The sequence below is a fragment of the Nipponia nippon genome, unplaced genomic scaffold (genome assembly GCF_047370975.1).
Source record: "Nipponia nippon isolate SJK-2023a ecotype South Korea unplaced genomic scaffold, ASM4737097v1 scaffold_4, whole genome shotgun sequence".
Lineage (NCBI taxonomy): Eukaryota > Metazoa > Chordata > Aves > Pelecaniformes > Threskiornithidae > Nipponia > Nipponia nippon.
The window spans coordinates 111,179,835-111,203,910 of record NW_028262358.1 but is presented as its reverse complement, the minus strand read 5'-3'; the positions used below and the strand labels follow the sequence as shown (position 1 = coordinate 111,203,910).

General features: G+C 38.4%; 1 protein-coding gene across 3 annotated transcripts in view; it reads right to left on the bottom strand.

The window, feature by feature from the left end:
• LPIN1 (lipin 1) overlaps positions 1–24,076 on the bottom strand; it is a 50,101-nt gene that overhangs the window by 13,539 nt on the left and 12,486 nt on the right. For 2 of the 3 annotated variants that reach the window (XM_087775883.1, XM_087775880.1), the window contains exons 5-16: positions 23,681–23,800; positions 22,436–22,543; positions 17,459–17,588; positions 15,255–15,564; positions 13,657–13,750; positions 12,098–12,285; positions 10,854–10,947; positions 9,395–9,464; positions 6,385–6,477; positions 4,908–4,984; positions 2,732–2,876; positions 969–1,117 (exon numbers count right to left, since the gene is read on the bottom strand). In XM_087775883.1, coding sequence (XP_087632009.1) covers positions 969–1,117; positions 2,732–2,876; positions 4,908–4,984; positions 6,385–6,477; positions 9,395–9,464; positions 10,854–10,947; positions 12,098–12,285; positions 13,657–13,750; positions 15,255–15,564; positions 17,459–17,588; positions 22,436–22,543; positions 23,681–23,800 — 1,578 coding nt within the window. The remainder of the gene's footprint in view (positions 1–968; positions 1,118–2,731; positions 2,877–4,907; positions 4,985–6,384; positions 6,478–9,394; positions 9,465–10,853; positions 10,948–12,097; positions 12,286–13,656; positions 13,751–15,254; positions 15,565–17,458; positions 17,589–22,435; positions 22,544–23,680; positions 23,801–24,076) is intronic. The other variant, XM_087775881.1, reaches the window with a different exon arrangement.

The window sequence follows — 24,076 nt, the reverse complement described above, 5'->3', positions numbered from 1 at the left end:
GAATAGCTTGCATCTTAGAGAGAAAACAGTGGGCAGTGGCTTAGGATGAATTTGCAGTGGTATTATGAAGTGAAGTGATTCAGTAACTCTCTGGTCAGTTCAACAGCAGAGAAGAGTAGATCCCATTCACTTTGTTTACTTAAACTTCAATAAAGGGGGGTAATATTAATTTACATTCGCACCAAAAAAAAAGATTGCCCTACAATGGATAAATCACAAGGAAGAAAAAAGAGTTTCAGTTTAAATTAAGTATTTTGATTCACTCCAGATTGCTCTTGGAAATTATTTTTCCTTATTCTTTTTTCTAAATAGATATAGCCAAGTTTGATTTTTGAAAGAAATTGATTTTGAAACAAATCTAAGCATTTCATTTTAAAAGGAAACACTTATATTTTTATTACGTGTTTCCCTGTTCCACACACAATTGTTTTCCCCAGTGTTAAATAAATAAATAAATAAAAATCAGCAACTGAGTGAATCATTTTGGTCACTCCAAAATTGCAGGTTTTATCAAGTACTAATCTGAAACTTTCCAGCAAATTCCAATTCTGACATTGATTTCGGAGTCTTGTCTTCTAAATAATAATGCCCCAGTAATGCCTTTTAAAATAGAATTCAAGTGTTTCTTCTTTTTAATGTAGCCAGTGTACTTCGTAAGTGCGATGCAGCAAAAAGGTTATGATTTTGCAGAAGGTCCTCCAATACTACCGTAAATACTATCATGAAACACCAACAGGTGACAAATAATGGGCACACAGCATATATCTTTAGGAATTTAAGAATTCAGCTAATGATTCTCGCATTGTTTGAAAGTCAAATAAAATAAAACCACCACCCCCCCCACACACACACACCCCACTAGAATATGATGATTCTGGGATGGAAAATTCCCTGTTAATTACTTTTTCCTTTAGTCCCAAGGACCACTTGTCCTTGCAGATAAAGCCTCTCCTTGCTCATGAACTCACCGTGTGATTGTTCCATCAATGTCAGAAATAACAACTTTATCATCCCAATTCCATAGGTAAATGGTGCCTTCACAGCGGCAAGTGCCTTGATACTGTGTTGTAACACTGAAGGTCACATCATTGGGGCCATTCTTGAGCTTTAAGCTTTTCTGCAAGACATTATCAGCAAGATAATCAACAAACTGAGCATGTGAAATGGACACAGTGCAAACAAAACCACAGATGATCATTGCCTTGGTCACGCTGAATCTTATTGCTTTCAGCAGAGCTATTGTCTAAATAATGACAGCAGAGGTTTGCCCTGTGTGGTGTACATTAGGCATTGATTTATACAGCAGAAATAAAACAAACAAAACATTCTGTTTCGCACTCGGATATTAAAAGAAAAATACCAAAAAGTTCACATAAACAATAACAAATTACGGAATAGGGACTATCTATGGGGGTCTTCCATTCTGAGATATAGATACGTATGCAGAGAGACATGTGGGTAACAAGGAATTCCATGAACCCTAATTACGAGTGTTTACATGGGGATTTGTGTTCTACGGTTATTACATCTCTTTCCTATAATAACCCACCTCTCGTACCATATGACCTATTACACTTCAGTCTTCACCAAATTTCCTTAACTCTCCCACTTCCCTGCCCTTCCCTCCCACTGCCTCCTGTGTTACTTAGTGACACGCCGGGCAAGAGACTACTGATTTGACTCTATTTGTGGGCCTAACCATTCATTTTCAGAAAACCTGCAGGAGTTTAATACTTAAGTGTCTCTTTCTCAGTTATATTTCACTGCAATTTTTCAATTAAAAAGTGAAAAGGAGGTGTGAATGCAGAACAACTGATGGGTAACTGATGAGTCTCACCCACTCTTTCATCAAGAAACCAATCTAAAAGTAGTTTTAGCTGCAGCTAATTTCCGCAAAGTTTTTGAATCTGACAAGTATCAATATATTTGCGTAACCCTTACTTTCTGTTTGCTATACAAAATTACCAACACATCCCATCTGTCTCTTGGGAGAAATTCTACATTTCTTACAAACTATTCAGGCAGTGAGTGATGGGCTGTTTAATGCTGTACGCCTTGTGCGGGTTTCCTTCAGAAAACTAATTGGCTGTAAATAAGATGACAAAAAGTATTTCCCTGAAGTAGCCCATTTTTCCAGATCAAATTGGAATGTGCAGAACACAGAACTGTAACAGTTTTGTCACCATTAGTCAAAACACCTCTGTCACAGAGGAAGAGAATTGGCTCCCAAGAAATTAATAGCCTGGCCTCACAGTAAATTCACAAGCAGCTCTTTCAGAAGTTACTAACAGAAAATACTATTTATGTAAAATTGACTATCTGCCTATGAATGAGGGGAAAGGAAAGGAGAGGACAAATAAAAAAAATAAAAAAAAAAAAAAGAGAGAGGCCTGTGGGTTGACATATACACATCATACATAACACAAAAAGGACGTGGTTCCAGTACACTTATTCAGGTGACAAATACATACTTTGGAATTTAATTTTGATATTTTTCTAAATGGGATCCCATGTCTCCCAATCTCTGAACCCCAGCACTTGCTGCAAGGTACAACATTCATGCTTAATACTGAAAAGAGAAGGGGAAAGATTTTTTTTTTTTTTAATATAGGAAGAGAGAAAATTGAATGCAAGACACAAAAACTAATTAAGCTTTGCAGCCTGAATAACAGTATTGTTCATGTTGTATTTGAAATGATGTTTCAGGACAAGGATCTAAAAATTAACTCACAAGCTGGTCAGAAGTGAGTCGAAGTGTTTTTTTGTAACTGATTCCAGACAATAATGAGAGATGACTTGAGCTGGTTTGCAATGACCCGAGGTTTTGTTTGGCAGCTCTAGGGTCTTCATCGCTTGAAGAAGATTCATCTTTTATTCTGGAACATTGCACACACAGAAAATGATGCTATCGTGTCAGTAAATGCATCTCACTATCCATTAAAAATGCATTAACAGTGAGTCACCAAATAAGTCATTGATTCCCTGCTCCTAAGTACTGTCTCGCAGGAGGTCATTCACATCCTGGCTTTAAATACATCAATGAAGTGCTGAATTTTCATTCACGCATGTTCCCCATTATTCATACTTAGACTGTTCTATAAGCTAGTTCTCATTACTTAAATTTAACGGATGTAAATTAATGTGCCATATTGACTCAAAAATCTCATAGTGGTAAAAAAATAATACCCATTAGATACTGTAACTACGAAAATTTCTCAGTTCTCAGATGAAAAAAAAAGGAGTTTGTTATGCTGGGTTTCTTTTCCCTCCTTTTCCCCCTCCCCCAAAGAATTTATCAATTAATTAAAAATTCCAGGTGACGGAAATTTTATTTTGGAAAGTAACTCCTCCTTTTCTTTCAAAGAGCAACTTTAGATCCTTGGATTATTCTTTTCCAGGATTTGCAGGATTACCCCACTCAGGATATGATGATGAAAAGTCATAAAACCTGAGCTGCTTTACACAATTCTGTTTAAATACATATCACTGTAATTTTAATTTTTTTTTCTGCTACAACCATTTTTTCAGAAATTTGTTAAGGATATTTTTCTTCAGAGAAAAAGTTTTCCTAACAGTAAACAAATCTACCACCTTAGGTGGAAGGTAAAATATCCTTTCAGATCCTACAAATCTCATCAGCATTTGGGCTCTTATTTCGATCACACCTGAATGTTGTTTGATGTTAGGAAGTCTTGACCCAGTATCAAGATACTGCATGTCATGACTAGCAACATTTAAGAGCTTATCTTATCCTTTGTAAGATCAGGTCTCAAAAGCTTTACTCACCATCCTACTTGTCGCGTTCTGCTTGCAAGCAATAAGTTCTTAATGACAGATTTCTAAGGTCAGTTAAAATTTAAACAAAGAACGCCAATTAGAGAATCTAGTCTGCCTGAAGTCTTAATCCCACTTTAAAGCTTATCTTTAAACAATCATGTAATAAACAAGAGACCTAAATGTCATTTGTCATCCTTAAAAGGAAAATCAGCCTTTCCGATTTATTCTGTGGCTCTCAGAAACTCAGAGATGCAACTGAGATAAGAGCTAGTCTCCTACAGAACGAGGAATGCTCCTTCCAGCACACTCTCCTGGACTGCAACTGCTGACCTCCAGAAAGAATGACAGTTAACGCCTTTTTGTTTCATAAATGTGATCCTTGAACCTAACTTAAGGAGCATAAAGCCTGTTTGAAGCTGGCCCTTTTCAGCTCTAAGTACAGACAGTGCACAGATGGGCTGTCTTTACAGTAAGATCTGTATGTACAGCAAAGGGACAAGGTAGGAGAGCTGTCCCTGGCTAACTCATCCCTCCAAAGCAAGTTAAAGCTCTTCTTACGGAACCCTCCTGAAGGAGAGATTCTGGCCATACAGTATGATTAGTTTGGACCATGAGAAAGAAGACGCTTCTGCAATCCTTAAAAGAAGTAATAGAAAACCATGACTATTGATGGTGAAAAAAAAAAAAAAAACTCTAGGAAGTCTTAGGACCCCAAACATCCCAAAATATGCAGGAACAAATTAAGTGGTCAGGCTATAAATATAAGTAAATCAGAAATTTTAGCGACTGGGATCTGACGACAGCATGGGGTCATCTGTGATGTTCTCTGAAAAATTCTAGAGATACATATAGCTTTGGAGAACTGCTCCGATTATTGTTTGTTTTCAAGGGGCTGGAATGTGTGTCACGGAGCTGCCAGCCAAACCACAGAAAAGCCAGAGCGCACTCTCAAGGTCTGCAACCCTGCCACGGGTAGAGCGTTCCTATCTGCACTTACTTAGTGCAATGAATAACACATTTAAAATATTTCACTGATGCAGTATTTCTTTGTTCAAATATAAGAGGTAGCTTGCTTTCATTTTTAAATGGAAACTCCTGCTCATTTCAGGTACAGATAATTGTTGGGGTACCTGTTTGCCATGCTCATCTGTGAGGAGTCTTCTCCTGTAAGTCCACTCCCACTCATACCTTGCTCTGGCTTTGTTTCCTGTAAAAATACAAGTATGAGAAGCTGTGCATCTCCTGTTGGGCAGAGAGCAAATGTTTTTAGAAAAATAATTGAAAACCAAATTCTGCCTTGTACAGACTTGGTAAAAATGGACAGCATGTTTGTTTCCTTTGCTTGTAGGCAAAGTAAAACTTCATGGTTTTCTTAAAGAATAAAGGCTGAACAAAGAACTAAAAATTGCAAATATAAAACTCAGAAGAAGAATTAAGATATAGTTTTGCATGGAAGAAGTACAGAAATATCAGATTTCACATCTAGTACTGTTGAAGTTCTGGGATCAATCCCATAACTACTTAGTTCATGCACCTCAAATAACTAGATTTCACCTGAAAAAGCAAAGTATGACTCTGGAGAAGGAAAAAAAAATACAATTACCTTTCATAGAATCATTAAAACCTTTAATCCAAAAAAACTTTCCAAACTGCTTTTACCTTGAGTAGATGCTAAGCTCTATCAATTTCACCCCAGAAGATTTTTAAATACTGAATGATTTTATGAGACACACAAACAACAGCACCTCCCCTTATCCGTTTATAGCTGCCACAGCTCAAGAGATAACCAAATACTTCCACTCAGAGAGAAATTCTAAAAACTTCAAACTGTAAAAACTTCGTGCTCTGAAGCCCACACCCACAGATCAGTACAATGGTTATTTCATGCAAGGCTAAAAAAGTTCATCGACTGAGGCACAACCATAAAAATGTATCAGAAGTCATTTTCTCCCCTCAAGTACTAATGCTTCAGCAGTATAAATTAATATGAAGAGGTTTTATTAGCCAACTTTAAAGATTAAATACGTCTAGACAGGAGATCAATATTTCATATAAAGTTTTGCTTTTTCACTGTTATTTAATGTTCATCCATGGCTCCAAGACTGTTACCGCAAACTTTTAATGCTCAGAAAAGAAATTCAAAAAGACTTTAAAACTAATATATAGTCAGTTTTCCATCTTAGCTTGTGCTGAATTTTACAGCTCACATTACTCATAAATATGTCTGTTCTTCAACTATGAGAAGAAAGCTGCAGAAAGGTAGGTAATCTGCACAAAAACATTAAATTAGTGGCACAGCTCTTCGATTCTAGGTTCCCAAACATGAATTTAATCCATTAGATAATACTGCCTCAGGTTTGTATAATGAAAATAAATGCAGAACCAAAACACTGCAGGCAAATGTTTCGGGTAGGGTCTGATCTGAAGCTTTCTGAAGTCAAAAGAAGTCAGACTTTAGATCCTGTTTAAATGACTTTTAATGTGCATATCCTCAGTTAAATTGAATATTGAGTTACTCTCAGAAGAAAAGTTCTGAGGGATGAATACGGAGGTATCCAGCCTTCGCACTGCAACCAGAAAGAAACTCTGCCTGCTTCTTGAACTTACCTCTTTAATAGTGCTGTTCCTCCCTCGCCATGAAAACCACCACCTTCCACCTTTTTTGGGCATCTTGTCCCTCATTATAGATTCCACAGTGGCCTGTGATAAATGGATGGTAACATAAAAAAAAACCAAAACAAAGGACAACCTGATATATGTAAATGAAAGAAAGTGCCAAACACACAATTTTAACTGATAATAAATAGAAAAAAAGTAAACATACTGTCTGTGGACCATAAATTCTACTAAAGCAAAATCTAATGGTATCCAGAGCTGCTCTGAAGTAACTTAAGCATGAATACTTATGGTATTTTTAAAAGGAAAATGAAAAAGAGATAAAAATCAAAGAAAAAAAAAAAGCATAAATAGATATTAGTATAATGTCTAGAATGGAGGACCTACTGTTTTTAAGTTGAAGTTACTTAGTGCAAATTATATTAAAAAAAAGAAAAATATCACTTCCTGAAGGAGCTCTCATGCAAAACAGTAACAAACCCACATGCAAGATGGTTTTTCTGATTTAAAAATAACTAAAAAGTTCATATTTAATCACCAGTTTGGAAAAAAGCAAAGAAGTTACTAGCTTTTATGAGTTTAGTATGATGCTATGAATTTGACTGGCAATGTTAGAACTGTTTTTTGTTTTGTTTTTTTTTAAGTCCTGGCTACTTTTAATTGGTTATATATGCTAGATCTCACTAGAGAAAAGTTTCTTTCAATAGCTGTAGTGACTGGAGCCTTATGCATTGTAAGAAGGAGAGCTGAATTCTTTCACTCAGAGAGCAAGCAAAAGACAAAAGGGGAAAAATATTACAGTAAAAGTGGCCACAGGTACATTACAGTAAAGGTGGCCACAGGTTTTGGTACACCCTAGAATAGCTTAGCCACTGGCTTTCCGAGATGATAGCCTCTACCGTAAGCAAAGTCACCAAAACCGTGATGTTGATTAGTGATTTAAAAAAAAAAATTAAAAAAAATTAAAAAATCAGTGATTTCAAGAACTCTTAGCAGTTGAGAGAGAGGGTTCAGTTCAGCTAACGTATGGGACAATGCATCCCTTTTCTCAGTTTTCCATAGGTTCTCTTCACTATCCTATCTGAAGTATGTAAGAAAAGAAAGAAATGACACGGGAATAAAGTTGAGCAAATAAGTTGAGAACTTTTTAAACAAAAGTAAGAGAAACAAGGAACAGATGGAGCTACCGAGAATGGAATGCCACTGTTGAGAACAACGGCTACAATTTCAGGAGGTTCTCAAACATATGGACAACATCAAGCAGACATCCTATTAACTTTTAGTGAGATAATTCACATGCTTACAATTAGACATGTGGTTAAGTGTATTTTGCAGAACATGAGTGATTTTTTTGCAAAAACTCCAGTTTTCAATCACTTCATAAAGCCTGTTTTGATAAAGTATCTTAATATTTCAATTCCTTGGTTCCATTATTACAGCAAATCAAAACTCTAATTAACAAGTCATTAAGAAAACCAGTAGGATGACTGGTAGAATAAATGAGTAATTTTAGTTTCAGAGGCACAGTTCAACTAAGTAAACCTTCCCAATCATACAGACCGTTCCAACTATATATACTGGTTTCTCCACTAAATTAAAATTGCACTGTCTAGAAAGTTATCAACATTCAGAATATAAGTTAACCATTAAAAAAAAAAAAAAGAACACACTGAATTTCACACTCATAGAAGACTTTTCTTAACTGACAACCTATATGAATAATGGCGTAACCATAATGCTGTTGAAAGAATTGCCATTTCCCTTAACGGCAAAAATATTTCATACCAACTCTTTCCATTTACCCATCCTAGGCAAAACCCAAAACATCTGGCTCAGGTATCAAAGTGTTTAATTAAAAATGCAGTTACCTTGCATCATCTTTATTGCCACTGAAGACCCAACAGGCACCTATCAAGGTCTGAATCACTCTGTGCAATTGCCCAACAAATACAGAGTAGGGTAACTACACACCTTCTGTCGCATTTGAGTTCCATGGGATGAATCCCACCTTTGATAATTACTAGAATATTTGCAGTAAAGCACAAAACATCTGGCTCTGTGACATCCTTGAAATTCAAGCCAGGTTTACCAGATGTTTGAGACTTTTAGGATTAATTTACTTTATATTGGGATGCTACAGTACAGCTATGCATGACTGCATACATAGGTAATGTGGCACTAAGAAAGAACACAGTGATAGAGTATCCTAGGCTTTGAAGATTTTTATTCCACTTTCATGGCAATAGAGATAGCATTTGAATTCACATAGATTAAACCCAAAGACATGTGAAGTGTTGCAAGTGGCAGAAGGAAGGCTTAGGTTCCAAAATTTATTAAATCCATGGCTAACCAGGATACAAAAATAGTGCCAATGGTAATACTACTTCTTTATATACATTTACAGTAGTGAGTATTTCTGTCCTGAGCATCTATGTGGCACCAGGTCACATAGGAAGTGGACTAAATTCATCAACGCATTTAATATAAGTCAACATATATAGCTGTCACGTACTTGTAGCTATCTGCCACTATCTGCCTGGGTTGGTTATGAACAACCAACCGAGAAACAGAAAATGAGCAAGCTACAGGCCTTCCTTATCTAGTAGTTAAAGCTTATTCATTGAGGTTAAAATTCCTGGCCTCTATTTTTATTTGATAATATATGCTGTATATAGGTAAAATGGAAAGCAGTCATCAAGTATTCAGCTACAGCAAACACTAACATGGGTCAATATAATTTATGTTTACAACCCATATTAATGAAGGAAAACAGGAAGTTTTCCATCTTCAAAGTATTTGTAATGATGTTAGCCTAGAAAACAAACACTATTCACAGACCAAATTTAGTCCTGCTTATTTAGCCCTTAGCTAGATGAATGGTTATGTGTGAATAGATATTGCTGATGGGCAGATTCTCCTGTACAACAACCCTCTTCCCTGCCTTAATAAATGGCAGAATGTCACAACTTCTCCTCTGACCAACCTTCATGTTCAATCTCACCTTTGGCAAAGGTTTCTGGAATGCCTGCATTGCCAGCAGAAGGGGACCAGCTGTCGTCCAGTTGTAGTACCTGAGCATGCAAGAGGAACGATTACTGAATTTTGTAATCCCAAGGTTTCAATTCACCATCTACCTAGTATTTATCACCCAGCAGGTTAAAGACATGAAGCCTCTTTAGCACAGGTCAAACTCTGGCCTGCACCAGCAGTAGCAGACCCACCTTATTCCACAGTATGTTCACAGGTATTTACAACATATACTCTTCAAGGCATGCAAGAGAAGCTGCATCCTTAATTAGAAAGGGTATTTGTCATACATTCCTCATGTCCTTACTACATCTCATTATCACAGCATGACCTACATTTTTTAAAAGCTGTTTTCACTGTTTTTCCATCAAGGAACTACATAAAAGTTAGGGACCATAGTCTGTAGGATGTCAAGCTTTTGCTATTAGTTTGCTTAACATGGGTCAACTCGTTACAGACAGTAGGACAAATACAGTATTATCAACCATCTGTCCAGGGAAGCTGAAGCTCACGTGAAAACCAGAGAACATGAGAGTAAGATCGTCACTAAGTACTCCTCTCTTCCCAACGTACCAGTAGGCAAGTAAACATTACCATCAAATTCAGAGAATAGGCAGGGAAGCAATAAGTGACTCACCTCAGACCACAGAGAGGGTCAAGTAAGAGGCCGTAACACGTGATACAAACTATCACATAAGGATGCACCAGGCATGTCAGACTTGTATGAGCAATGCCTATGACTAAGGGCACCCTAACCTGTAAGTGCAGTGCAATGCCATGATCTCCCCTCTACTCTGTAAAATTTTATGCCAGCTGCAATGAGCTCTCAAGTTAAAACATCCTCCAAAAATCTGCAGCTGGCATAGACCACAGTGCTGCACTGCTGCCAGCAATATAAACATATGAAATAATGTCTTAGCCTTGCAGAAACAGAAGTGTCATACTCAGTGGGTGAAGTTTGACAAGTCTTGAAAAGCAATGCCTCAATAGAGGCATATTAGCAAAATATTCAGTATATACAGATGAACTGCTGGGTACAGAGTGCTTGCAAGCAGACTGCCATACCCCTGTAAATATTAATTATTCAAACTGGCTCAGGGCAAGCCTTAGTGAGTTCACGTCCTATTTCATTTTTTACTCTGCCAATTGAGTGTGACCACTATTAGCATTTAATACTAGCTTCTTGAAATTCAAATTGTGTCAGTTAGCTGTACCAGGTCATCTGAAACCGCTCTCTACTTTCAATTTAAAGGAGGAAAGGTAACTAGAAGAGCCTGAATTCACTACAGAGTTGACTCTTTCTGGATGAATCGAAGCTATGAACATTCAAAACCTATTTTTCAGCTATGGTTAAACTGATCTAATGCAGTGAAGTGCCACAGAAGTGTTTTTGTTACAACAGTAAAATATTTTTTTTCCTGAAAGATACTTACTTATTTCCAATCTTAACCACAAGGTTAGGGTCATCAATGATAGCAGGATTGTCCACAAACTGCTGATATGTTACTGCATGTTCTAAGAATTCTTCTGTGGGAGGAAAAAAATTACATATGTAAAGCATGCATTTATAGATGCCTGAGATGGGTCAAACTAAATCTCTTAGCACCTCTCAAACACATAAGTTTCACATTCAGGGTCAGCCCTTCATTACTAGGGTGATGAGATTAGCGGTAACATGGAAGCAAGATGTTCAGAGACTCAATCTCAGAAGATGCTGAGGGTTTTGTTGTTAGCTGCTGGGTATCCTTCCTGTTCAAAATAGAAGCTAAGTGAAAGCTCAAGGATGGAACTGTGAGGGAGGAAAATCAGGCTTCTAAACAAGGCAAGAAAGTACTTAGTCATGCCTTTCACTGACGCTCTGTCCAAGTTAGGAGCAGGAACTGATGGGCTCAACGCATATGTAAACCCACAGCCAGAAACTTAATGATCACTTGTAAGGCTTACAGCAAAGTGAAAATGTCTATGAATAAATACCCCTCCCACTGGCCATGACTGCTTTCACAAAACCTGTGTAATTGACAAGTGATTCAGATAACAACACAACTCCAGTAAATCACAGTATATTCAAAATATTTTAATAACTAGCTTCTGAACAGCAATCAGTGTAGCATCAGGCTCATATGATTTTATGACACCATATTACTGCAGAAAGTGCAAGTCTTAACACAGTTATCTTTACATTATGCAGCTGGAAGTTTAAGGCACAGAGCATTGTAAACGATTTATCTAAAAGTCACACAAGAGATTGGGAGGTAGAGCAGGAACGCAGGTTGAAGTTTCCAACTATCCCTCCTAGTGTCCCCATTTACAGACCACCTCTTTCATTCCTGACACCGACAGCTGTGAACTTCCTAGCTATATACTGTACCAAGTGGCAAAAGTATCATTACACTATTGTGATACAAATGTAGTACTATCAGGAAATAAAAATACCAACAAAATACTTTGAAAAAATTTAGTATACAGTGGATCATTAAAATGTGTTACAAATCGTAAGTCCTATATAAGTCTACTATTTTAAGTATGAAAAATTCTAGGAAACTTATCATTACAGGGACCGTATTTATCTTCTCAACACATTCTTGAGTACAGCCACAGGAGGGCACTGCTTCTTCGGTCTAGGATGCTAAAACTTGGCTGACAGCACATGCTTGTAATTCAGAAAGTCGTTCTGTACCTTTGGTTATTTCTTTGTTGTCAGTAAGGCCTCCGCAGAGAGAAATGGCAATGGAGGGCAAATCTCGAATTCCATCCGAGGTGCTTTCAACTCCACTGTCAACACCTGAGCTCCCAACAGACTGCGGAGACTGGCTGGCAGACCGCGGCCCCGTGTCATTCGTGTTCTTGCTTTGGACATTATCCCCACTGGAAAAGAGAAATCAGCAATTCATGTATTCATTCCCAAATTCGCTCCCTTCCGACATACATTTAGGAAAAAAGAAAGAAAAAAACCAAAACAAAAACCCCAAACCAACCAAACAAACAAAAAAAAAAAACACAAAGAAATTTGCTTGGTTTTGTCGTAAATTTAAATGAAGTAGTATAGGTCTCATGTATCCTCAAATAGAAGATTGCTTCTACTTACTTGCCTACACTAGGCATGTATAATTATAGCATCACTTATTTACAAGAGATAGGGAAAAATAAGACAATAAACTGTGCAATCTTAGTAGACAAAATAATGCTACTATAAGCAGAGCTTATACTAGTAGAACTATTCCCACACAGGAACAAAAATAAACATATTAGTTTATTATTTAATTTATATTAATTATATAAATTGACAGCTAAACCCAAAACAAAGGATGTGTATGTTTATGTATTTATATGTCACGTATATATAAATAAAATACTTTACATATAAACTACTAGGATTAAAATTTTAAGAAACAATAGATCATTATACCCACTTAAAATCTGCGTATAGATGAGATTGTTATTACAAAATGCAGGCTCATCAAACTCTGCTTTCCATTCCAGATTTATATGAATGCATTTGAGAAAGGAATTTTCAATCCAACTTTTTTCTCCGTATTACTAATCTTTCTCAGATTTATTGAAATGTTAATATTACAACAGCTGAGTTTAAGCAAGCAAGAAAGAAAAATAAAATATGCAAGCTACTTCAATCGTTGCTCAATGACTTTAGTCAAATGACTAGAGTATGATGTGGAAAGAGGACTATAAATGTATAAGAGGCTCTAATAAAGATTAGAACAAGTTGTAAACTGTATGGTCAGGGTGCAATACTTGCATAAATCAGTCATGTGTCTTCCAAAAATTATTTTCTAATGTTCATATTTATAGGTGATCACCCACAGTAGAACAACATTAGAGCAATAATTTTGTGCTAATACTATTAGCCATAAGCTATGTTCTTCACAGTAATAAGCAAGGACATGGGGATAAATATATCCCAAGGCCAACTGCTCTCCCAGGGCATGTGAGTAACACTCACAAACATCAGTGTACATTACATAACAATCCACAGTCAATATATGATGCTTAATTGACCAAAATAGAAAATCAGTCTCAAGCACACTTCTCAGGCCCAAATGCAGAGCCTTCCAAAACCTCTACTATTCCTCTCTACAGAGTTCTGTTTTCCTTCTGCCTTCACCTCTGCCTGGACCCTGAAAAAGAGTTCTTATCTGACTGGCACTGAAGAGTTTGATCTAAATCTGGAAGGTGACAAGAGCTCTTTAAATAGTAAAAATATAAGCAAAGGACTTATACTTCTTGGGGAAATAAAGTGCAGCAACTTCTGGATCCATGTCAGTGAGGTCATCTAAATAGACACCATCAGCACCAAGATGCCGGCTTCGTTTGTCTGTAAGGGACGGCACAAATAAGCCTATTAATGAGCATTTTCTGAGTAAGAAGCCAGAACTGTTATTACTGTTTAACTATTCATTTAAGATTGAGAAACCAGACACGTTATAACAGTTTGTGAACTGTATTTGTATAAAATGGCACTGCCAAAATTTTCAAAACAAGTTGATCATATACATTGTTCAGACTTTGAATACACAAAATGGGACAGCGGAGGATTAGTTCTGAGATATGCTGAAGCCTCCCTGTCCCAGACAAAACCATTGGGAATTAGAAGCCAGTGGTCACTGTAGGAAAACAGCAAAAGGAAAACTTTCTGAGTATTTGCACAGGCCTATTGTCACAGTAGGGCAATCAGGGCATTTCATCTCTGAGAACTTATCTTCAATCCCCCCTCACAAAAGGGAAATAACACAACAGACTATATTATAGGCACTAATACACTATAACTGGCTTGTTATGTAGACAACTTGCTGTTTAGCACATAGATGCGTAGTGTGTGCACACGCACCATTGCAGGGGACAAGACAACCCTCCTAGGTCTGTCACTAGTACCAACCTACAGAGTCACCGCTGTCCTGTTGTTGCTGGTACATCTAGACAAGTAACCACTGGAAAGCCAAAACCTAATTTAGAGTTCATTCTAAAACCCACGATTTCTCACTGTCCCAATTTCTGAACATCAGAAAAGCAATCAGAAAAAAAGTTACATAAAGACTGAATAGCAAGCAGAATAACACTATCATTTTTTTGTCTTCAAAGACAGTGGAATGCATGGGGAAGTGGCTAAGAAACTTGCATGATTACTGATTAAAAAGCAGCTGCACAAACTAGGCTTATATAGGGCTTACATAATTATAGAATAATCAGAGCTCTAAAACATAACATTTGTAAGCAAATAAATTTCACATGAAGACTGTAACTCTTATTATAAAATAGCATGGATATAGAGCCCAGAAATTAAGAAGCAGAAAAGCAGATGGAGTTATATTTCACAAATTCAGGACAGGACGCATACCACACAGAACTGAAATTGCTCATATGAAACAAAAGCATCTTATTTTATGGCAAATCTGTTGTTTGTGCAAAAGACACACTACAACTTTGCACTAGAGCAGAGAGGTTCCACAATTACCAGAGACACATAACTCAGAAAGCAGTCAGAGCAGGTGAGCCAGATCTACAGTGTGCTTGTACCAAAAAGTGAAATCTCTGAATCTGTCAAATATGGAGGAATTTGGAGCAAGTTTTGCAGTCTTGCTCATATGCACAGAACTGCCAAAAATCCCAAACCAAGGAGAATCTTTTATCTTACTACATGGCTCCTGTGAACAGCCTGCTGCACAGCTCAGATTTTGAAGGTTCTTTCCAAAGCTTATTCCTTTCCAGATCTGAAAGTGCCTTCAGGGCACAGATTAATTTATATGACAATGAGATGCTTTATCACCATGAAATTTAAAGACAAAATCATACATATAGAAGTGCAGAATCAACAGCTTTACCTTTCTTTCTGGAAGGGGAATCTGTCTTGCCAGCTGGTTGGGCTGAGCAAGCTGCGGCTTGTTTTATTTCTTCATTGGCAGGCAATGGTGGTACAGCTGCTCCTGAAGACTCTGTCTCTGGCTTATTTGTCTCAGCTGGTAAGGGCTCACTTTCATCAGCAGTTGTGGCATCTGCTTGTCCAAGGGCAGGTAGAGGGGACACAGTGTTAAACTCCTCTACAGGAGAACTCTGGATGACCCGAAAGTGAGTGCTTTCAGAAGGATTTACATCCACCACGCTGGGTTCCTTTGCTTTGAGCGGAGAACTGGCCTGTGAGAAAAAGTAAACAGACTGTTATAAAGAAAGGCTCTTAGAAAACACAACAGCCAGAGTTTAACCTGTTCTGTTCACTCCAGTGAGATCAGATCCTCAAGGTAACCAACTACAGAAGAAAGCCACCAGTAACTGCGGTGGAGACTACAGTGTACAAAAGACCTCTCTGCTGTGCATTTGCTTGCGCAAAATTCATCTGTATCTTGGGGCCAGGAAAGATTTGTTCATTCCCCACTCACCTGCCTGGGAGCACGTCACAGCTCCCACCCTGCCCTCCTCCCTTTCTCCGCAAGTCCTAGCATTTCTTCAGAAGGTTAACACCGACAAACGTGAGAAGGGAGCGCAGACTGGAGTCCTTACACAATCAGAATGCTCTCAGGGACCAGGACAAGGGTACGTTGTCATTCATCTATACCCCAGATTTAGATTTTAAATCACTATAAAAACACTTCTAGATCTTCTCCGAGCGTGGGACAGGAGGTGTCGTATAGCTGTATAGCTGCTACAACCTTCACATCATAGCAAACAAACTCTTACATGAAGATCAACAGCGTCCAAAGCGTAACTCCCAGTTCAGGTATGGCCAGATCAACTCTGAATAGCTTGGATAAGGACATAGACGGGGACTGCAGAGGGAAAAACCTCCCAGAATAAGATCTGCAATACACACCAGGCTGTGTGACTGGGATAAAAATGAAACACCCAAATCTACTAACAGGAACCTCTAAATTCTAGACTGGAAATGCCAATTTGAAACGCCTGCCTAGATCTGTGCGCTTAAATCAGTTCTCTATGTATAGAAAATAGCTCCCAATTTTCTTGTAATATAGATAAGGAGGAGAATAATGCAGAGGTGATGGGACAGCACATCTTTGGCCTACTAAAGGAGAGGCCAGAGCTCTTCTGAAGGAATTAAGAAATCTGGATTCCCATTCCTGCTTTTGTCACTAGCTATCAACAGTGAATTAAAGATAAATTATAACAGTGCCATTATAATTCTGGTGCCATCACCAGAATGCAGAAGTCTTGTTTCTGAGGAGGATACCCACTTCCCTGGCCCACAAAGTGGGGATTTTGTTTCTTGATACTGTTCCTGACCCCATCACTCCTGCAGTCCTTTCCGCAGAGAAGCCAACCTTCAGCAGAAGGGGCCAAACCCTGCACCATCCCTGCCCCCATAGTTGCGGTATGCCACTGGAACCTGACCTTTATTTCTCACACCCTGAGGCAGGCATAAGTCCTAAGTCTCCCCTTTCCTGTATGAATGCTCTGACTCCACAGCTATCGTAAGGAGCCGGCCAGCACCTGACTGACCTGCAGTGTACTCGGCTGCACATGGCTACTGTGCAGCATGGGAGACGGTGCTGCTGGCACACTACAGATCCTGCCATCTACCTGGGCCAAATGGCTTCAGGCAGGAGACAGGCACCAAGCCAGTTGGCTCAGCCAAGAGAACGGCACGCCGGGGCATGCAGAGACACAGAACTGCAGGTGTTTCTGGGTGCTTATGTACTCAAGCAACCGATCTTAATTTTTGTGAATCACACTGCTAACACCAAGCACCTAATTTCCATCTAAGACCATTTATAAATTTCAATGATTTACCAAAGGACATTGGGTTTGATTTTATATGTTATTTAAGCTTCTAGCTTTTAAAAGACTAGGCCTCAGGTACTTCCTCATTTTCTACTGTGTATCATCAGCGTTGAGAACATCCACGGCACAAGGTACTTTCCTGTACCTCCTAAGGAGCAAGACGCAATTCTCTTACATAAAATGTTGCAATTTTATGTAAAAATAGGATTCATTCCCTCTTCAGCAGCCTGCAATGGAATAAGCACATTTGCCCCATTAAAGCACAATAGATGCTAGCTGGAATGAAACACATTACCTTTGCAGCCTGGGGTAGTTCTCCCCAGGCCCAATGCATGTGGGGATTATTCTTCAGTCCACTTCTGTCTGTAGGTTTACTGACTAATTCTGAGTCACTTTTAGGAGTAGGAGGGCGTGAACCAGAGGGGCTGAAGAAAAAAAACAAACAGAAACACTACTTATTACAAAAATATTGCAAAACCAAAAGTACCCACAATGCACTACACACTTTACAAACTGATATCCATCAGCCCAAAGCTTTGAAAATCTAAATAATTATCAGCCAGTTGAAAATGTGAAAGCATGGAAAAACAGTTTAAACAGTTCGAGATCCTCTTAGACTGGCATTCAGAGGTCTCATCCACTTTTTAATAAGTGCCATCACAGAAGTCGTATTTGAGAAGCTGGAAGAGATGGAACAAGAGCACTGGACCTGAACATTTCAGGAGGATTTCTGGGTTTGTGTGTGTAAGAAAGAACAGGGCTGGTACCAGCAGCAGCAGCTGAATAGATGTTAGCATTTTATAATGGATGTGAAGTGCAGAAATGACTCACTCGCACCAACAAGACACTTTATCCTGAGTGAGTAATAAATTAGTCTAAGGAATCCAGTTGATTACTTCCTTCTACTAATTTGTTCAGTTCTATCCTTGGATGCACGTTTATAGGAAAACCAGCAGGAGAGCTATACAAAGAATTTGAGCCCTTCCAGTGCAAAAATATTTAACTGTTTGTTCTGCTGACTACTCAATATAAAATATTTAATCATTAATTAGTAAATTATCAGTTTGTAGCATATTTTTAGTGTGCTGAAGTCAATAACATGACGTCAAGTCAGCCATTAATAAATAATGATTCACTGATTTCAAGGACAAAAGGAAAAATTCTGATTATCTATGCTGCCTTCTGAATAATGCAAGTCATTGAAATTCACCCAGAACCCCCTGGACAAAGCCCATTATTTTTTGTCTGAGCCACAGCATGTCTTTGGTATAGTCATGCAATCCTGATTTAAAAAAATACAAACAACAAAAGAATCCACAACATTCCTAAATCAAAGGCCCAAACTGAGTTACCTTCACTCTCAAAAACAAAAGGCTTCCTACATTTAGTATGAATTCTTCATGTTTGATTTATTCTTGACCTTCTTTTGGATCAACTGAATATCCAAACCAGTTTTGCTCTTTCAATGTAAGGCAGTTTTGTAGAGCTAGCTGGCAGGGAATTCATTGGTCACAGGCAAATAATTACTTCACACTAACACAAAGCAGCTTTTAAAAACCTGTGAATTTCACATCTGAAAAAAATAGCAACCTAATTATCTACATTATTGCTAATTTTCATCTACGTTGCAGTAAGATATACTTCGAATACAGACAAACTCTATGACTTTAGCTACAGATAATTATGTTATCTAACTAAACTATAAAATTTATAAGCAATACTGTGGAACACCTTTTTTGGTCCTAAGAATTTCAAATTTTTATTAGTCCTTAGGGTATAGCCTACCATTTGACAGATGAAGGAATCAATAAAATGTGATTTTAAAAGTATTTTCAAGCTCTAAGGATTCAAGAAATGCCTGGTGGGATTTTCAGCACCTTCTACATCTCCCACTGACAAGTTTGTAGAATTTGCAGCATTTTCCATGCATCTAGGGCCCATTGAAACCTCAGAAATCAGGGGCCTGGGCACTTCAGAAAATCTCAGCAGGCAATAATGCTTCTACTGCTGCTTTAAGCGCAAAACATTTAGATTTAAGGAAGTGGTGTCATTGCACAAGTTAATCTGTGCCCTACACACGTTTTAACCTTCAAAATACCTACTGTTTACGTAGAAAAATCTCCAGTCTGGGCTTTGGGGTATGTTCAGCTCAGACTCACTTACCCAGACAGACGACAAGAGAGAATACAGGCATTGCTTCAGTTTGAGCAAGAACCTCTGCATTTTGCAGTGAGAACACTGACTGGGGCAGAGCCGGGGGGGAACCTTGCCTTTTCCATAATTTTCCCTGAAAATACAGTTCCCTTGGACATACAACTGAGCGTGGAACAAGCCCAGGCTGCTACTCAGCACCAAGAACCATGACGTATATTCCCAGACACACGGATGGAAGTGCCAGGAATATAACACTTGCATATGTGTGTACGTAAAAACAGGCAAGAGTTGTGCTCTGAGAAGGCTCCTGCTGCGAAAGGCTGCCCAATGATCCATGCACGTGTCTGGATTATTGGTTCAGAGTAGATATAGCGACAAGTATAACCATGGTGAGTTAGGAACTAATATAACCCCCAAAATATTACCCACTCTCCCAAAACAAAGTACACGAAATACACATGATCTACTGAACTTTCGACACAAGCACAATGGAGACATCTTAATTCTCATTCTATAAATATTATTTTTCTATACAATAAAATATAAGGATTTAGTAGTAACAAAGCGTTAGATCTTCAGAATTCTTTTCAGTTGATTTCTCCTTGTAGATTAGTGTACAAACGCCAATACAAACTCAGGGTAGACCAGAATTATCATCTTAATTTAAAATGCCCAAGACCAAATCAGACTGCAAACATGCATCCACAAGGCAAACAGGAGGTAAATTATTTTGTTTGATACTAAAGCATTCTCGTTCCTTGTATCAACTGGAACATAAACTGGAATTTTCTATGCCACCCACAATCATTAATACAGGGTTGGTGGCCTCCCGATGAGAGCTGGTTTTCCATTACAGAGAAATACCTTTGCTTTTTTCTTCGTATGCCATATTGTTGTTTAACACTCAATAGCTACGCTCTCCAACTAACATCTTTCTGGAACAGCAACAATAATCTCTGTAGTTTATGGACGCAGATGGCAATTATGCCTACTACAGTCCTGTTTGTATGCTTCCTGTTTGTATAGTTCTGCTTCCATATGTAATGCCTGATGTCGTCTCCTTTACCCGCACTGGGACTATTTTGGCTGCTATTCGCTTCATACTATTGCAACGAAAGTAAAACGAGACTGAAGGCTAATAAAGCTCACAATCACATTCCTTTAATTTTTCTTTTTTAGCTCGGTTAGGTCAAATTAAATCCTGGATTAATGTTACACTTGCACTAGGGGTCAACAAGACTGAATATCAAGACTGTGTAGGATTTGTAACCCAGCGATAGTATCCCGCAAATGCATCCACGGATCAGACTCAAAATGGGTTCTTTATTCCTTACACCACCAACACCTTTGTCTTGGGCTGAACTACGCCTTGCAATTCCCCTGCCCTTAAGTTAGGCACTGGCCCAGCCCAGCTGAAATTCGCTTGCCCTACACAGATTGCTGCAGATATTGCAGATCAAACTAGAGCCACCCATCCTGTCAACATTGTACAAGAATGAAGGGAAACCTCAGTTCAGTCATCTAGATCAGCATAACTGATTCACATCACATAAATGCTGAATATTTGTGTCACAGAGCTATGTATTCCCTAACAGCTATGACTGCACTTAATGTAATCCAATGTCAAAGAAGAACTTGGCCTGTAGTTGGCAGTTCTGCAATAGCAAACCATGCTGATCTTTGCAGTGTTTCCCTCTGAAAGCAAAGACAGCTCTGAGAAAGCAGCAGTATTACCTGAGAAAAAGTCCTGCCTTGACTGAGGCCAAATAAACCAGGAAAAGATAGTCAGAAGGAAAAAGGCCTACCTCATGTACATGTCACAACAATGGCTGAGAGCATCTGAAACTCCTTTGAGGTGGCCATAATAGTTTCTTATTTCACACAGGGGAAAACAGTTGCAGACACAGAGAGGGCCTTACTCAGACAAGGTGCTACAGCGTTTTAGCTGTAAATCTAGACTGCAGGACAGGTGAACTCCAGAGCAGAGTTCATGGAGCCACCCAGAGCACATCATTGCTCCATCCCAACCTGTGCACCTGCCCTTCCTTCCCATGAAAAACACTGAGGACAGCCTTGAATGTCCCAGGATTTCACCTTGCCTCAGTGCTGCAACATGGTCAGGTTGAGGAGGGCAGACCTAGAAGCTGGGAAAACCTCAAGATTATCAGTCTCAATACAGTCTTAGGCACCTAGTATGGCATCTATGTTGAAATAGGCAATGAGCAATTTAGCCTGATTTATTACTCAAAGCTTCCCCAGCATTAATAGAGAGTTGTAAAGGTCATATTCAGACACCTACTTTACATTTTTTAACTGAGTTGCTGTGACTTCTCTCCACTGACTTAATGGAGAGAAAGGGCCTGGCTGCAGAATCTTGAGACACCTTGAATTTAAGGCATCATCAAAAGTATATCCACTTTCAGCTCTGTAGAAAAGAGTCCACAGTCAGAGGAATCCTACACTACAGCAAAGGCTTAAGTCTGGGTCTCCTAAACCTCAGGCAAGATGCCTTAACTACTGTGTCATCTTTACTCTACAAGACGCTCCTCCACTGCAGTCCAACATACAGAAAGTCTTCCCCTCCCCAAAATGAGAGAACAAGGGAAGAGAAGTTCTCTTTTGGTACTGGGCTCCTCCCATTACAGGCTGTGTACTCCTTATTGCTCACTTAATCTCCGAGGCCTTTGTTTTGCTTTTAGTTTTGCAACTTACGCACAGGCAAACAACTCAGGAAAACCATGGGATAAAAATGTCTTTAAAATATATACTAACTGTAAAAAGCCAGATGGAAATGTCGATCTTCAGAGGAACATAAGTTTTCACTAGCTAAGTTCTTCCTTTTTTTCCTGTTATCACCTTAATCAACTTCAGGTTTTCACTGGCCTGATTTTATACCAGCCACCCTCATTCAACAGATGATTCATCAAGGCAACATACCTCCAGTCAATGCCCACAAAGAAGTAAGCAAAGAAAGTGGTTTTCAACATCACTTTCTTTCAAAGTGTCTGGGTTAGCAGTGAGTGCAGTATAAGTTCAACAAAGTTCACATACTATTAATGTGTTAAAAGTTAAAAGGATTAAAGTGCAGCCCAGAAAAGAGGGAGGACAACTGTTCTACCTGTCTGGAGGAGAAAAGTAAGAAGATTGTTGAGGACAAGAGTTAGATAGACCTCCGTCTGCTGGAACAGTGAGAAGAGAGGATTGCCCTGTGCAATCTATAGGCTTACTGGACAGCACAGCATGTTGGCAGAAAGAAAAACACGGTGTCATTATTCACAAGTGCTGATTAACATAAGCTCTTTGTGCATTAGCTACATGAATGCTGAATTTACATCTAGAATTTTCAAAATCCAGAATACTGCTATCAAGAAACAAACAGAACATACAGTTCAAAAAGCCACTGAAAGGGCAGGGCATTGACACATGCTATTACCAGACTGGTGAAGCTAACTGCATTAAGCTCTACAGTCAGTGGAGAAAGTTTCTTCCAGAATGCAATTCAAATTAAGCCCTTGCTCTGAAATCATCTCCTTGCTCTCCCTCCCTCCATCCCTCAACTACAGAGGCAGTCTATTGAGATTAGACTTCTTAGGATAAGGTCTTGTGAATACTGCCCCACTCCAATAGTCTGCATGGAGAACATGGGGGACATATGCACAGACACAAACACCCAAACTTGGTTGGAATTATAACACAATGCACAACAAGCAAAAAATTGTCCCTTTTTGACAGTGTTCCACAGACACAAAAAATGAGGCCCAAACTAATCTGCTTTGACATCAAAGGTATACATATGTGCACAAATACACATTTGGGAAAAAATAAGTGAAGTACTGTATTTGTTCTTTTCACGCAAATATTTAACGTCTATCTACCTGTGCAATTCTACAGATTAGCTTTGAAAGGGACACAAGAAGCTCATATTCTTATTCATTTAAAAAAAAAATCTTATTTTTATACATCAGTTCCAATCTTGCAAGTTCTTAAAAGGATTATACCCAAAGTACTAAAGATTTATATACCTGAATTCACTGAAGTCTTTACAAGGTGTGTGCATCAGGCAAAGATTCATATGTCACAAAATGTTCATCCTCTCTGTAGTATTCACATGCAAACAGTGACATTAGCAGATATATTCTTCAGAATTTGTGGACCTGCCTTTGTATGCACGCATTTGTTGAATCAAGGAAAAACCTAACCTGAAGTTTTTGTATACTACCTGATTTCAAATATAGAAAGCATTCATTTAACAGTTGACAGTGACCATGTTTGATACCAAAATTTTTTAGTAAGACTTCATATAGCACTAGCATGTAAGAAATTAAAGGAAGGTTATTTAGAACTGTACTATCAGAAAAAGTACCTTTGAAGAGGTGACCATTCTCCATCTGAATGAGGGTAAGATGCAGACTGAGAAAACGTAGAAACTGCAGGAGCCTTTATGTCAGACACTTCATCAACAAACACGTCTGGGACAGTGATCCTATGTATAAGGAAAGAGGTGACATTTAAAAACCATACTTGATTACTGAAGAGTCATATACTTCAGATAACAAAAAAACCCCATAGTGTAGACAAGAATTAGTATAACCCGAACTAAAAAGGGATAGAGAAATGTTATCTGATTCACCTCTTCTAGTTCAGAGCATGATGGAGGATTGTTCTTATGTTTTCAATATTGTTTTCATTATTTTGGTTAGTATCATTCTCAACAGCTTTCTAGCCTAAAGGTTTTTCTTAAAGGAACATGTTCATCAAC